The 16,350-nt window shown below is 33.8% G+C and overlaps 2 protein-coding genes across 3 annotated transcripts; one reads left to right on the forward strand and one right to left on the reverse strand.

Annotated features, from left to right (window-relative positions):
* Positions 1-3,941: 3,941 nt before the first annotated feature.
* On the reverse strand, positions 3,942-5,834 carry LOC114741851 (cytochrome P450 71A1-like). The gene is made up of 2 exons (XM_028930111.1): positions 4,932-5,834; positions 3,942-4,589 (listed from the first exon to the last, which is right to left on the reverse strand). Exons 1-2 carry the CDS (start codon positions 5,832-5,834, stop codon positions 3,942-3,944), a joined length of 1,551 nt encoding a protein of 516 aa, XP_028785944.1.
* A 6,470-nt stretch (positions 5,835-12,304) lies between these two features.
* Positions 12,305-15,730, forward strand: LOC114741852 (uncharacterized). Of its 2 annotated transcripts, none has more exons than XM_028930112.1 (5): positions 12,305-13,236; positions 13,603-13,749; positions 13,933-14,484; positions 14,829-14,975; positions 15,439-15,730. In XM_028930112.1, the coding sequence occupies exons 1-5, from the start codon at positions 12,364-12,366 to the stop codon at positions 15,520-15,522; spliced, it is 1,803 nt and encodes a 600-aa protein (XP_028785945.1). In that variant the 5' UTR covers positions 12,305-12,363; the 3' UTR covers positions 15,523-15,730. The 2 variants fall into 2 exon arrangements, with proteins under 2 accessions (XP_028785945.1, XP_028785946.1); XM_028930113.1 differs by having other exon boundaries at positions 14,829-14,966.
* The last annotated feature ends 620 nt before the right edge of the window (positions 15,731-16,350 follow it).

The following is a 16,350-nucleotide window of genomic DNA, read 5'->3' on the forward strand; positions in this document are numbered from 1 at the left end:
TTAAAGATTGCAAATAATATACATAAAACATATCTACCACTCACCCCCTTCATAAATAAAGGTGCATTGGGGGGGGGACACACACACACTCTCTCAAATTTCCTACACATTATTACATTAACTAATTTTAGTTAATTTCTTAATCTATTTAATTCAACTGTTTATATCTTATAAAAAGTACAAGAAGGTAGTTACTATTGTTTCTTTGTTTCATTAAAGCCTTACGACACTTATTATCAAAAACAAAACTCTTATAACAGTTTTTGACAAGTGTTGGATCATACCTGCTATTCAAAAAAGAAGAAATTAAATTCAAATAAAGACGTATGGACCATTCAATGGATACTAGAGAGTCAGGAATCTCTAGCTAGGCTCGATGCTCCTCCCATAATTTCTGCAACATGCAACTATATGACAATTTGTCTATACGTGTTTGTATTTTTTTTTTTCAAAGCGTGTGTGTATTTAAAAGATTTTAGCATCAAAAGTGTTTAATTTATATGTACTATTGTTGAATCTTCTTTTGGAATGAAAATAATTTTATCCAAAAAAGGAAAGAATTGTTACAAAGTTTTATAGAAAGAATATAATTAATAAAATTTCATAACAATTGAACAAAATATAATGACAAATTGCAGTGCAAGACTTATTTGTCAATCATAACATTTTGACAATTACATTCTTGTTTTTAAGACTCATAGTAATTCTCCCGGAAAAAAAAATTTGCTTCGCAAGATGTCAAAATCCTCTTCCTAACTAGGAATCAAACACACATAGTCTTCTAGTGTGGGGACTAAACCACACATATTTATAAAGTGTGATAATGATATTGATTGAGACATTACTATATGACCATGCAAGGAATACCCACTATGCATAACATCACAAAGGAGATTACATGCACAATGACAAGCGTCTTCATAGAGGGGAATCACTTTGACAAATGTATACAAAAAGATTTAACAATTTTAATTTGATTTAAATAATTTAACAAGTGTATAAGAAGAATAAGATTACATGCAATGAGATGTATCTTTCATTCAGTTACACAAATTAAAAGTATCCGAATCTTCATCTGTTTCCTACCTTCTAGTGTCAGAAATCTAGACCTGTTGCCTCTGCAATCTGCGCACCAATTATTGGAAAACTTGTCTATACGTGTACATAGTCTTGCAAATATAGATATTTGGTTTCATCATTCTTAGTAACTTAGTTTAAGGGCCTGTTTGGGTATCCCCAAACCGTGGTTTCAGAAGCACTTTTTCGCAAAACGAGATAATCTCCTCCACATATTTACTTCGTAATCCGTAAAAGCACTTCTGAAACCATGGTTTGGATTCTATCCAAACACACCCTAAAAGTTATTTATCTGGTGAATAAAAAATTTCATGAGTATAGCTATAGACATATCAGATTTAATGCAGATTTTACGACTCAGTGAAATTTTTAGAGGCACATTGTCTGCAGGAGAATGGAGTACATATTCATATAAATTAAGCTAAATTATATGAAATATTCCTAAACTTTATACTGTAAATAATTTTTTTAACCTTTTAAACTTTAGTTCTCTCATTTTCCAATTCTTCTCCTGCGGGGTTTGCTCTGGAATAATGCATTGCATATGGGTGTTTTGATAGAAATATGTTTTGCTGCTTGGTTTGTTCTTTTCTGCTTCTAGATATGTTCTTCGATGTCAAAATATTATGTGTAAGGCTCGGTTATGTTTTATTGTCTAAACTATATTTTTATATCCATATTTACTAGCTAGAAAAATTACGCATTGAAACTGCTAACCGTTAATCAATCAGATTTGTGGGACAGAAATCAAAAATTGAAGAGTTTTGTTCTATTCGCGTTTGTGTTTACACAAATATATTTTAGTAGGTTTGGTTCCCCTACTAGTTTATCATCATATAGAATTTTAGTTATTCCCTTTAATTTTTTTTATATATTTGTATCATATTTTTTAGTTGAAATGATATGATTTGTAGAAAGTTTGTTTATTTTTTTGTGCTTAAAAAAGAATAACAAACTTTCTAGACTGGTTGTGAGTCCAGTGAGTTTAGAAATATCATTTTCTACACTAGCTAAACAATCAGACCCTGTGAAACCGATGTAAAAATGTTTTTTTTAACCGGTGTTAAAGGTCCTTCTGCACTAGTGTATTACATATGATAATTAAGGAAATTTTATATCAAGCACTATTATTTACAAATCATTAGCTCATATTTTCATTATCCGCGATGATTAGGCCACCAAGAGAAAAATCCTTCAAAATAACAAATTAATTAGTTGGGCATCCTATAGTTAATCCACATTCATTAAAGCACTTGCAACATGCATGCATGCATAGCTAAGGTATTCTTTATACTACCTAGCTCTAGTCTTTAATACATGATTCAGTTAATTAATTTGAAGAGATTAGAAAAATTACTAAATTTTATCATATGTTATGTGATCTTTCTTAAATATTTATATCGATTATTAGATTATATATCAATTTATAGATGAAGTGAGTTAGTTTGGAGAAAAACAATAAATATAAATAGTTTAAAGTAATTTAATAACATTTTTAATTTTTTTCAAATTAGTTAATTAGGTTTTATATTAATATTAAGGATCAGAGGTTGTGTGTATGCACCCCGCATGTCAAAAGGAGCTTCTTCACATAGCTAAATCAAAGGCTTCGAGTGGACCTTATCTTTGGCAAGTAACAAGCATTATAAATAGGGTTGGAAATAGGCCAAGCGGCCTGTCAGAGGCCACCTTATAAATAGCCTGGCCTATTTAAATATCAGAACAAACTCAAGCTTGTAAAATAGCCTGTTTACTTTATCAAGCTAGGGTCAAGCCTGATAATAAGCCTATTAGGCCTGTCAGGTGGTCTGTGCCTGTCATCTTTTGTTTTTTTAGGTTAAAATTGTAAATGAACAGGAGGAAATCTTCTATTTTGATTGGTTAATTAAGAAAACTCCACCCACATAAATATGTTATTCAGAGCTTATTGCATGCTTCATTTTATTTCCATTCTCTATAATAAAAATAATTGATGTATGTATAATAATGACACATATTTGGACAGAGAAAGAAAAAATGAGTGCACTAAAAAAAATAAAAGAATTTGATCCATGCTTTTCATATTAATCTTATATAGAATATATATATATATATATAACTAACCTATTATGTTTTAGACTGTATATGTGTGTGCTCAATCTAATTCTTATCATAATAGTTGCTTAATTAATTTAAATAAATAAATAAATTATAATAAATGTAACATATCTTTTTAAAAAACAAGCATGTGTAACAACAAGATCAAATATCATTTTGCTAGTAAATTAGTTTGAACAAATGATAAATTTAAAATATAAAAGGGATTAACAACGTTTCATATTTTAAACTAGATCTAGTCATCAACTAATTTTTATACTAGAGATGGGATGAAGTGATACTTTTATACCAAAGTGAAATTATGTTTTCTAATAATTTTTCATATTTGATTTTTTTTTTTTTACCTAAGGGAACACGTTTTATAAATTGTGTTAATTTGGTAATTTTATATTTTCTGTTTGTATTTTAGATAAATCAGGTTGAATTATTGTAATTTTGAATTGATTTATATGTGTTTGAAATTTGTTAAAAAAACAAGCCTTTTAACAAGTCACAGGCCAGGTTTAGGCCAAACAAAAAGCCTTTCATAAGTCGCAAGCTAGGCTCAGACCAATAGACCTCATCACAAGTCAGGCCTGTTAAAGGCTGGAACAGGCCCGGCCTGACTTATTTCCATCCTAATTATAAACGAAAAATAAACTACGATACAAACTCATGCATGCATGCACACAGATCTTGACTCAGTAAATTAAAGATACAAGGCACGCAAGATCATTTATTAACAACTGAGAGAAAAGCGAAAATGATGACGATGATGATGAAGATATTTAAGCAGTGTCGCAAGTTTCAGGGACAAAGGTAGGGTGCGGGATTGGTTGCAGAAGAAGTGGTATCTTCTTGGAGACGACAAGGCCACTTGCCTCACTCATATCTATGTCCATGGCAGAGGAAGATGTTCCATCGTCAGGAAGCTTCCAATCGAACCAGTATAAGAGATTGGCAAGAGCATATTCAACTGAAGCGATCCCAAAGGATTGTCCAGGACACCCTCTTCTTCCAAAACCGAAGGGAATAAGCTCAAAGTCTTGGCCTTTGAAATCAATTTCACTCTTCTCAAATCTCTCTGGAACAAACTCTTCAGGCCTTTCCCAGTACTTGGGATCCCTGTGGATTGCCCAAACATTTACAAGCACTTTCGTTTTAGGGGGAATATCGTACCCTCCTAGTTTCACACTGCTTAAAGTTTTTCTGGGAGCCAAAAGAGGACCAGGTGGATGCAATCTCAGAGTTTCTTTCACCACACATTTTAAGTACTTCATCTCACTCACATCGGTTTGATCAATTGTAGGTTTGTGTCCCACAATTCCTCGTACCTCTTCCTGTGCTCTCTTCATTTTCCCTCCACGTCTCATCAGCTCCGCCATAGCCCATTCAACTGTAGTTGAAGTTGCGTCCACTCCTGCCACAAACATATCCTGGCGTTTTGATGTGTAAATTAGACACAGAGACAGATATAAAAACACAAACACATATTTATGGACGGAAAAATACTCTCAAATTGTGTAATTATGATTTAATTACTACGTATTTTGTTTGAAAAATCGTACAAAGTTCAAAACTTCACCATTTCATATATCAAAATGTCATTTATTTTATGCAAAAAATCTAATGCTCAAAGAGAAGAGAAAGAAATATTTGAGAAACTGGGGCCTTACAAAGCGTATTAGAGAGAGCGTGTTAGAGGCCTCAAACCCAACAAAGATATACATATAGAGAGAGAGAGAGAGAGACAGACAGACAGACAGACAGAGAAATACCGCTACTATTGTCTTGATGCTAAGTAGCGAGAGGTCAGAGTGAGGCATGGGATGGTGATGAAGTTGAAGCAGAACATCCAATAAGTTGTTATTTTCATGACTATTCATGTGCTTGCTGCTGTGTAGTTCAATCATGTGGTCGATGAAATTCTGTAATTTTCTCGAAGTGGCCTTCATTCTTGGAAGCAGACCTGTAACAAGATCCATCCACCACAGAGAAGGGAAGAAATCTCCAAAACTGAACTCTCCGATTTGATGCAACATTTCCATTACTATCTCTCCCATTTCATACTTGTGACCAAACACACATCTGCTCATTATGTTGATCGAAGTTACCACCATCATCTGAAACAAATTTACTGATACTACAGAAGACGATGATCCTTCATTGTTCTTCATGCAAGCTTCACGAATCTCATTAACCAAGACTGCAACTTCCCCTTCACTTATGAACTGAAAGGATCTTACTTTCGCTAAGGCCAGAAATTCTGCAACAGCGACTTTCCTTCTCTGTTTCCACCCTTCCCCGTAAGGTGCAAAGATCACATCGTTGCATCCAAAGAAATGGGCCTCTCCGGCTGTGATTAAAGGACGGTCGGAGAAAACGACGTCGTGGGATTTGGCCATTTCTCTGACAAGATCTGCAGAAGAGACCACCAGAGTTGGGGTTTGGCCCAAGTGAAGCAGCATGAGAGGGCCATACTTGTGGGACAGATCTCGGAAAGAATGGTGTAATAACACAAGTTTGCCTATCTGATGAAGATTTCCGATGATGGGTAGTTTTGGAGGAGAAGGAGGAAGATTGGAGTTGCTTCTCCTTCTTGTGAGCTTCAACGCAATGAGAAAGAAGATGAAGCAAGAGAAGAGGGAAATGTAAAGGCGTTCATTTAGTTCTACAGCCATAGCTCCTTTCATGCATGAAATGAAAGTGTGCATATGTCGATATAACTGTATTAGATTATATGTATATATAGATCCCAACACTCCGGTTTTCTTAAATGCAACAAGGTAAGGTCAATGCCACTATGACACGTTAAGCTAACCAGTGAAGTGACCCAACAATTGTCGATTAATGCTAAGGTTATGGTGGGACCTATAAAAATATGAAAACAATATATAGAAGCTAAAATGCTTTGCACGATCTTTAAGTCTTCCTTCTTTCTTAAGTACTTTTCTAAGTATGAGATTATGAGTTCGAAACCTATATAAATGAGATAATGAATATGCAAGTTATGACTAAAAAAAAATGCTTTACTCAAACTATCTAAAATCACTATTAGATAAGACGGCCAAACACAAACTCGCCTTCTTAGGGATTGACAATTTCAAATCATTTATGATATATCTCTATATTTTGATTGGTTTGTGTCAAATATTAAGTTTTTAAGGAACTTGCATTGGACCAAAGTATGCCCGTTAGGTTTAACTGTGTCAAGGGGTAATTATAAAAATTAATTAATGAACAGATTTAGGTACATTTTAATTTGTCCAAGTGTCTTATCTTTATGAGTATACGATATTATATTTATATGATTTGTTTTGCAGGTGAAATTTCATTAGTTTATCATCCGTTCCGATCCTCTAATTTTGTGACCTCCGCCAAAAAATATAGATGGGCCCGTAATTTCACCCAATTTCCCTCTCATATTAAGGCCTTCATAACACAGACCCATGGCCCAATTACAATTGGGTCGATCCTGGTTTTAATTTCTACCCGTAAATCCGATCCGGAGTAGATAGGATCTATGGTTTGTAAACATACATACATGCATACGTAATTTAATTTTTTTAAATTTGTATATTATGTTTAGATATAGACATATGTTATTGACATGGACAAGCATGTATCATTCCAATTACAAGGAGCTAGTAAAACAAATATAACATGAAATATATTTTTCTTTTGTACTCCTCCGGTTCCAAATATAAGACCCCTTTTGTATACACTACGAAATGGGTCTTATATTTATGACTGGAGCCCGGAGGAGTACTTTATTAACTCAGTTTTTTCAATCCATTTAATTAATTTTATTTTCTGACACACTTATCCTGCCAACACTTTCAGCATATAACCGAATCAATTCCCAAAAAATTAAAAGAAAAGAAAAGAACTTGATGAGAAAATGAAAGAAAATGGCAATGCGTGCAAGTAAATTCATAAGATTACATGCACATGCATGACTGACAAGTGTTCAGTAAAGAGGAAGAAATTACATGCATGTTGTGACAAAAATATATGTTGACCAGTATGTATCTTTATATATTCTACAGATGGACAAGAAATTACATGCATGTCGACAAGTGTTTTACTTACAGGAATCTGCATGTGTCTTTTTTTCCTTCACTTGTCTCCTACCCATTTTCAGTCCCTTAATAAATAATGATAATATATAGAAATATTTGTGTGACTAAACAGGTTGGAGTACTCATTTTCTTCGTTAATTATTTTCAGTTTCACATTAAGCAACCTGAAAAAAAAAAAAAAAGTGGAGCTTATAAGTTTAAAGGATTCAAATGGAAAGACTGAATGAAGTGTAGTGAAGTTGGGTCATTAGGATTATTAGCTCTCGAACGGGATTAAATTAGTAAGTCCTGAATCAGAAAGCCTCGCAAGAGAAGTGGCGTTTATAGGCGTTCATCAGGCGATTCTCCCACCTAACATACTAATTTTTAATTTTGTGCTCATCACATTTAACATCACTTGAATATAAATGAATCATTGAACAACAATATCGGAATGGGACATTGCTGGGAAACATTGGCAGACATGATAAAGTAGTCATTACAATACAAACTAGCTCATCAGTACTACCAGTTCTTAATATAAGAGTTAGTTAAACATTCAATTTGATTTTAAATATAAAATCCCAATTCATTTTATTATCCATTTTTCTCCAAGGCAGTCCTTGTAATAGTTGCACCTACTAAAGGTTTTATTAAATAGTAGTTTCAGCTAATACATATTATTAGCAAGGATATTTTAAGGAAAACAATATCTATTTATTACAAATAACTAACTTAACTAATTTTCTTAATCTACTCAAATTAATCAACTAGTTCTTATATTTAGTACTAAGTAGAATTATTTTACTCTTCCCTCAGAAATAAAATTTATTAGCATGCATCAAACCAGCCACTGCGAACGGAAGCGATTATAGAATAATAAGGTCAAGTAGTAGTTGCAGGGCAGAAAGAGTAATATGGAATTGGTTGAAGATGATGAAGAGGCAGCTGTCCCCAGTAAGAACATTTGCCTCACTCATGTCTATGTCCTCTACACCGCCTGCCAGCTTCCAATCGAACCAGTACAAGAGATTACAAAGTGTAGGTTCAATTGAAGCTACTCCAAATGACAATCCAGGACATCCTCTTCTTCCAAATCCAAAGGGTATAAACTGGAAATATTTATATGGCCTTTAAAATCAACCTCACTGTTCTCAAATCTCTCTGCAACAAACTCTTCAGGACCCTCCCGCTGATCTTTATCTCTCTGTAGTCCCCGTGCATTCACAATCACTGTTGTTTTTGGTAGAATATCGTAGCCTCCTAGTTTCACACTGCTATTAGTTTGTCTTGCAATAAGAGCAGGAGGATTATGCAACCTTAGGATCTGTTTGGTATAAGGAAAATAGAAAGGAGAGGAGGAGGAAAAAATTTTAATGAACTCAATTTAAAAAATTGAAGAAGTGTGGTTAAAAACTTTTAATTAACTTTTATTACTCTATCTTATAACTTTCTTCTGTTAAAATTTTAAAACCTTACTTCTCCAATTTTTTAAATTGAGCTCATGAAAAATTTTCCCCCCTCTCCTCCATTTCCTTTCTACCAAGCATAGGGTTAAAGTTTCCTTCACCACACATTTCAAGTAGCTCATTTTATTCACCGCAGTTCTATTTTTGATTTGTACCCCACAATTCTTCGTGCCTCTTTCGATCCTGAGCTTTCTTCATCTTCCTTGAATGAGTCAAAGGGCAGATGAAGTACCACAATAGAGAGAGATAAATGTTCTAATTTAGTTCTATGGCCATCCACCCTTACCTTCTCTCCGCTTATGCTTTGCTTTTATAACAATATATATATATATATATATATATATATATATATATATATATATAGGGAGAGAAAGACTTCTCTCATATCTGAACACGTCATTGGACCGTGTTTGGTTTAATATCATCTAAGAGTACTATCTCTTATTAATTAATATTCCCTTCGGTCTTCTATATAAGCTTCAAATAACTAATTTGCGAATAACAAACAATTAGTTAAAATTAGTCAAAAGAAATAAATAGGTTAGAAATATAATCTTGTTTTTAGATATGCCCTCATAATAAATGACAAAAAAGAAGAAGAAAGAGAATGTATAGAGAACTGTGATAAGAGATATTATAACAAAAGAGAGAGAATAAATAATTAAAAGTAAAATTAAAAAATATATTAAATGTTAAGATAAACTCAAATTAAAACTTATAAATTGAACCACACTTTTTTTTAAAAATTTGAAACTTATATATAAAAAGGGAGGGAGTATAAGTTTTTGGAATGCTTTTATATTTATGACATGTATCAATTACTAAGATTTATTACATCTATTAATTACTAGCATTAATTTAATGCAACATTCAATGCACCTTTCAACCACCCAGAACATCTGCTACATTGAGAAAACAAGAGACAATTACAATCAAATCCTATGAAAGAAAAAAAAATTACAAAACAAGTTCCAGAGCTTGTTATTCTTTGCTGTAAGACTTGTCATTACAGGCTGCTCAGGTTGTTATTGGGACCTTTTAGTAATTATTTCTCTTCTATGAAACTTGATTGTAATTCTCCCAAAAAAACAATATATGATTCAATATTTTTAAGTAGGGTGGTACAACAAACAGACTGGACCAGACCAAAACCTAACTCGAAGTTTAACCGGATTTTTGGTTGGGTTGGTTTTAGTAGTCTGTGGTTTGATTCAATCCAGTGGTGACCCGAGATCGGGTTAGATTGGACTTGGTTCACTAGACTGGTGGATTGGTTCAGATAGTTCAGGTTTCTAATTTTCTTTCTTTCTTTTTCAAATTTTTTTCTTTATGGAAAGCAAGATTTTCACATGATAAATACAATTTAAAACAATAAAAAATACCTATAATAATATAAAACACATCCTAAAATATTAAGATTTCATCATAAATACATAAAAATCTCTAAAAATATTAAAACAAAAATTAAATGTAACACCTAAATTACAAATTATTGAAAAATAAAAAATTCACCTAGATTAGACAAGACCAATCCAGGTGGTTTGGTCATTTGGTCCCAAACCCAGTCCAACTCGACCAACCAAGCTGGTCCAGTCTGATTTAATTTTATTATATAGTTTATTTGGACTGGAGTGGACAGGATCAGAGCACTTCGGGTTGGATTAGACTGGACCAGAATACCGGGTTTTTGCATATCTTTATTGTTAAGGGATAAAATTATTCGGCATTTTTTGTGAAGTAATGTGTTTAAAATTACTCTACAAGCTATTTGGGATTTTCTTAGCGTAGCTAATAAGATCTTTCTGAAAATGCTCCAAAAGGAAAATCAAAGAGAGTAAATAAAATTAACAACCAGCCAAAAAAAAGTTGGGCCGATATAAATCTAATCCCCCCTTTCATATTCTCCACCAATTTCACCCAACTTGCATTTATTATCTAGGCCTTCAAAAGTGAGCCCAATGACCCAATATACAACTGGGTCGATCCAGACCTTATATTTGCCCAAAATGATCGGGTACGAGTAGTGGGAAGATCTGAGTTCCGGACCTAACCTGCTCATCTATAGAGGTGAGAATATAAGCTGGCTCCACTTTCAGGGCCGACGAGTTTAAAATGATTGACCCTGCAAAATGAAAACTTCTGAAATACCCCAATTGGTTAGACTCAACCTTTAAACTGACAGGCTCAAGGCCAACCCACAGGCTTTTGGCTCGTTTAAGAGGGGGAAAATGCTATTTTTTACATTTCTTATATTTTTTTAATCAAAAATAGAAATAAACTAATGAAATTATTAATAAACGACATAAATATGAATTATAATTAAGTCACAAATACAAAATATCATCATATCTAAATATCAATCATCATCTAAGGACATCATAAACATCCATCAACAAAACAACAACATCCAAAAGTTTCATCAATAGTGCAAATATGTAATAGATAAATAATAGCATTAATTTTTCAAAACTTCATCACTGTAATCAATTGCTTTTCTTTATGAGTATGCTCTTCTTGCATATCAAAAATATCAAGCTTTTTTTCTTTATAGGGATTTCACTTTTAAATTGTACAGTCTAGCTATTATTTTATTTTAGTTTGAGGAGTATTATTGTTGAAACTCATAAATTTCTAATCCAAATTATAGAATTACAAGTTATATAAGTATAAAAATACTTTTTTACTGAATATATATAGTTTAAAAATATCAACATATATAATATAAATCAAATCATTATTAAAATCCAAATTAACTCATTTTTTAAAATTTAATTTAACAAATTATTATCTAAAACCAAATAAATCAAATCATTCTGTAAAATTTAATTTCAAAATAATAATAATAACTAAATATTCAAAATAATATTAACAATGTAAAAATTACTATTATTAGAATTATGCAAACAAATTTTGAAAAAACAAAAAAAAATATAAAAAGGCTTAAACGAGCCAACCCTTAACCCTGTAAGACTGGCCATTTAAGCCTCCAGTCTTACAGAGTCAATTTTTATAAACCTGTTTCTCATTTAAATAAAAATTTTTTGAAAAAATAGCAAATAAAAACCACCAATATGTGAAATCGTGATTTAGGATCTCTAATTTGAAAAATAATAAATAAAGATCCGGTCTTGTGTTGTAAATATAAAATCTTGGTAAAATGTTTGAAATACCCCTCAATCAAATGACAAGTTGACTATAAAAAATGACAAGTTTATTATAATGAATGACAATTTCAATAGACTAAATTACAATTTAGTCGAGGATATGCCAAATGACAAGTTGATTATAGAAAATGACAAGTTCATTTTAGTAAATGATAACTTTAGTAGACCAAATCACAATTTGGCTGAGGAGCATTTCAGACATTTTACCAAGATTTCATATTTACAATATGAGACCAGGTCTTTATTTGCTATTTTTCAAATTAAGAGTTTCAAATTATAATTTTACATATTAAGTGGTTTTTATTTGTAATTTTCTCAAAAAATTTAAGTCGACCCTCACAATTTTTAAACCTAAGCGGCTCCACCCGATTTCGGCTCTACTCGTCTAGGAAGTTGGAATGGAACAGGGAGGGACAAGGGTTTATGAATGTGTGACTTGCAAGACAGGAGGGAAAAAATGACACAGTGAGATGGCACGCGAAGTCCGTACAGTGACTTGGCTCTTCAAAACTTCCGATGGGTTCGGAGGGTCCCTACGATGAAGAGAGGTTGAGAAACGAAGTCATTTACCTTCATAGTCTCTGGCATCAAGGTCCTCCAACCCCACCAAGCCCTCGCCCTTTTTATATCCCAAATAATGCTCGACCCTATTCTTTGATTCATCAGTGGAGTGTTAACCTTAAACCTCGGCCCCTTAACCCTTTTGTTTCTAATCATCCTAGGCCTCTCCAGCCCGTAGATTCAAGCACATTCAAGAATACGGAGAGGAAGAAGAAGAAGAAGAAGCCCATAAAAAAGAGGGACATCAGGAAGCGGACTCGACTCGACCCCCATATGAATTCCGGTGCCGAGTGGCCAATGCCGACGCAACATTCTGCTCCGTTGGTCTCGGGATGGCCGCCATTGGAGCCCTGTTCAAGTCAGGCGACCCGTCCGTTGTCAGCGGAAGAAAAGGAAAAACTTGAAGCGTTGCAGGTGCAGTATAAGGCGCGTCAAGCTTGCCGTGAGTTTTTGGTCGATTATGATGACAGTGATGACGACGTTGAAGATGACGAGGACGATATGGATGATGATGATGAGGTGGAGGAGATAGGGAAGTTCTTTTCGAAACTATTTGGGGAAAATGATGAACTGAGGAATTATTACGAGAAATGCTGGGAAGAAGGGGAATTTCGTTGTTTGGTTTGTGGTGTGGCCGATAACAAGAATGCCGGAAAGAGTTTCCATGATTGTGTTGGTCTTGTGCAACATTCGATGTCAATATCGAGGACAAAGAATCAAAGGGCCCATAGAGCTTTTGGAAATGCTGTGTGCAATGTTCTGGGTTGGGATATTAATAGGCTTCCAACCATTGTAATCAAGAATGAGGTGAAGCCAGCTCAGGGAGAGGTAGCGAACCTTCTAGAGTTCAATTTATGCATACTTATTGCAAGTAAACTGGTTTTTAAATAATTAACCAGAAAAACTGATGCTCGTATAACTTTAGTATCAGTTTTACTGGATAAACTGAAAAAAAAAAAAAATAGCAGGCTCTGATAGTGGTTAATCCACTAGGTGTTCCTGAGTCACTTATATGCAACTGAGTTTGTTAATTGGTAAGAATAAACTTGTGTATTCGTTAAATTTTTGGACATTAAGTTTAAGCTAAAAGATTGGATAACTTTGAGTTCAAATTGTAAGTTAGTTTGATTAGTTTATTGTTGGTATTTGACTTTTATGATCATGTAAGTTAGTGGGACTAAAGTAACATTGCAGGGCAAGACAAATGATAATGCTGCTGATGGAAAAGATGGTTCTTTATCTTCTGATAAATTAGATGATGAAGTATCCGTGGAGCAGCTTGGTGAACCAGTTAAACAGGACGTTGAAGTTGTTCATGAGACTATTAAACGTGTTGGTGAGGTAACCATTTATGAATTTTGTAAATAGTGAGTGAAAAATTCAAAATAAACAAAATGTTAGAAACTTGTCTTTAAAATGTTCAAATCATAGTCGTTGATGGTTTGTGGTGGCAACCTGATCACCATTGACAAATATGACTTGAACAAGATTTTGGTAGTTGTTGACTATCATTGTTGTTGATAGTTGTGGGCACCGGCACAAGATTCTGCTCCGGTGGTCTCAGGATGGCCGCCATTGGAGTTCCATCCAACTCAAGAGATGCATCCGTTGTCAGCCGAAGAAAAGGAGATACTTGAGGTGTTGCAGGTGCAGTATAAGGCACGTCAAGCCTGCTGTGAGTTTTTGTTTGGGTCTGATGACAGTGATGATGATGGTGCCTATGATGACATTGATGATGATGTGGATGATATGGACGATGATGATGAATTGGAGGAGATGGGAGAGTTCTTTTTGAAACTATTTGGAGAAAATAATGAACTCAGGAAATATTACGAGAAATGCTGGGAAGGTGGGGAATTTCGTTGTTTGGTTTGTGGTGTGGCTGATAACAAGAATGCCGGAAAGAGGTTTCATGATTGCGTTGGTCTTGTGCGGCATTCAATGTCAATATCAAGGACGAAGAACAAAAGGGCTCATAGAGCATTTGGAAATGCTGTGTGTAATGTTCTGGGTTGGGATATTAATAGGCTTCCGACCATTGCGATCAAGAACGAGGTGGAGCCAGCTGAGGCGAAGGTAGTGAACCCTCTGGAGTTCAATTTATGCATACTTATTGCAAGTAAATTGGTGTTTATATAATTAGCTGCTAATGTTAAAATAACTTAACTACTGAATCTTGCTGGATAAACCAAAAAAAAAAGCTCTCATATAAGTCAATCCATTGGCTATTCCTGAGTCGCTTGGAGGCAACTGAGTTTGCCATTTTTAAGGATAAAATATTGTGTTTATTAAATTTTTGGAGATTAAATAGAAACTTAATGATTGGATAACTTTGAGACTCAATTGTATGATGGCTTAATTTGTTTATCGCTGGTTTCTGCGATCCAAGTATGTTGATCGAACTAAAAATAACATTGCAGGGAAAGACAAATGAGAATGATGGTGATGGAAAAGATGGTTCTTTATCTTCCAATGAATTACATTATAAAGCACCCGTGGAGCAGCATGGTGAGCCAGTTAGACAGGGTGTTGAAGTTGTTGATGAGACTATTAAACAAGTTAGTGAGGTAACCATTTATGAATTTTATAAATGATGGGGATAAAAGCAAGATGAACAAAATGTTAGGAAGTTGTCATTAAAATGTTAAAGTCATAGTTGTTGCTGGTGTGTGGCGGCAACTAACTATTGCAATAAGGGTGTCTTGGAGCCAGAGTGAGCCCTATAATATATAGTTCAAGTATTTTGGAACTGTGTGAATTTTATCAAATTTTTTAAATCTTGAGAGTCCTTAAAAGAAAGAATTTCAATGAAAATGATGTTGAGAATGTTGATGAGAAAACCACAGGTGCCAATTGCCAGGCCAGACAAAGTGAGGAACAGTTGAGGAGACATCATCTGTACCGATTCATATCTGTTCTTTTCCATTTTGAGTTCCTTCTCAGTGCTTGGAGCTTCTTTGATGCTTGCTTTTAATGCTTTTTCAAGTGTTAACTGATGATTTGACGTTGTGTTTAATATGATTTTTACAGGGTGAGCCTGATAAATCTGCTGATGATCAAGTAAATAGAGCTTCTAATCAGAGTTCTAAGGAGGATCATGATGCTCATCACTAGAGTTGTCATTTTCATTGAGATTATACCTTTATGGAGAAGATTAGGAAGACCCCTATCTGGATATTTTTGTAAATTCTTCCGTTTGGTGCCATTAGCTCGGTAGTTAGTATATTGGTCATTTGCTTCTAGCTTTACCATCACGAACTGATGCTCAGAATGTGAATATCTTGACTATGCTAAACATGTTAGAAGTGAGAATACCATGACTTATGGTTTCATTGTTGGAGCGGTTTCACACTGATTGACACAAAACATGACATACCAAATTGATATAAAACACAATTGACTTCTTTTTGGTAAAAAGTTTGATAGTTATTTCAATCTTGATATACCAGATTCACAATTATAACTGTGGCAACTCCGATACTTATGTTGACATGGTAAATATTTGAAAAGATTTGCCCTTTTATCACTGCAACCGCCCGTTTGAATAATAAGCCAAATGTCTTCATGCTTGAAGAAAATATAACGCAAAACTCAGGAAATTTCTGACAAGTTTGTTGGCCGATAAAATCCTCACAAGTTCCCTTTACTTCCAATGATAAATTTGATAATATTATTATTCAACAGGTGCACATCCTACAGTTTACAAAACCTTTCACGAGGGAGAACCCAGCTTCTGATAATTTTTATTGAAGTTTGCTTGCTTCATTAGGAATTCTCACATGTTGGATGTAAGTCCTGTTAAATATAAAAGAAAATTAATTTGCCAATCACTCACAATTTTATTAGATTTTGAATCTAAGTCCCTCTAATTTTATTTCTTTTTATTGAATCCTTCAAATTTATTACACTAAAGATGCAAGTCCTCCTGTTGATGAAGGCTCT

The sequence above is a fragment of the Neltuma alba genome, unplaced genomic scaffold (assembly GCF_004799145.2).
Source record: "Neltuma alba isolate B1F8T4 unplaced genomic scaffold, ASM479914v2 tig00003549_pilon, whole genome shotgun sequence".
NCBI lineage: Eukaryota > Viridiplantae > Streptophyta > Magnoliopsida > Fabales > Fabaceae > Neltuma > Neltuma alba.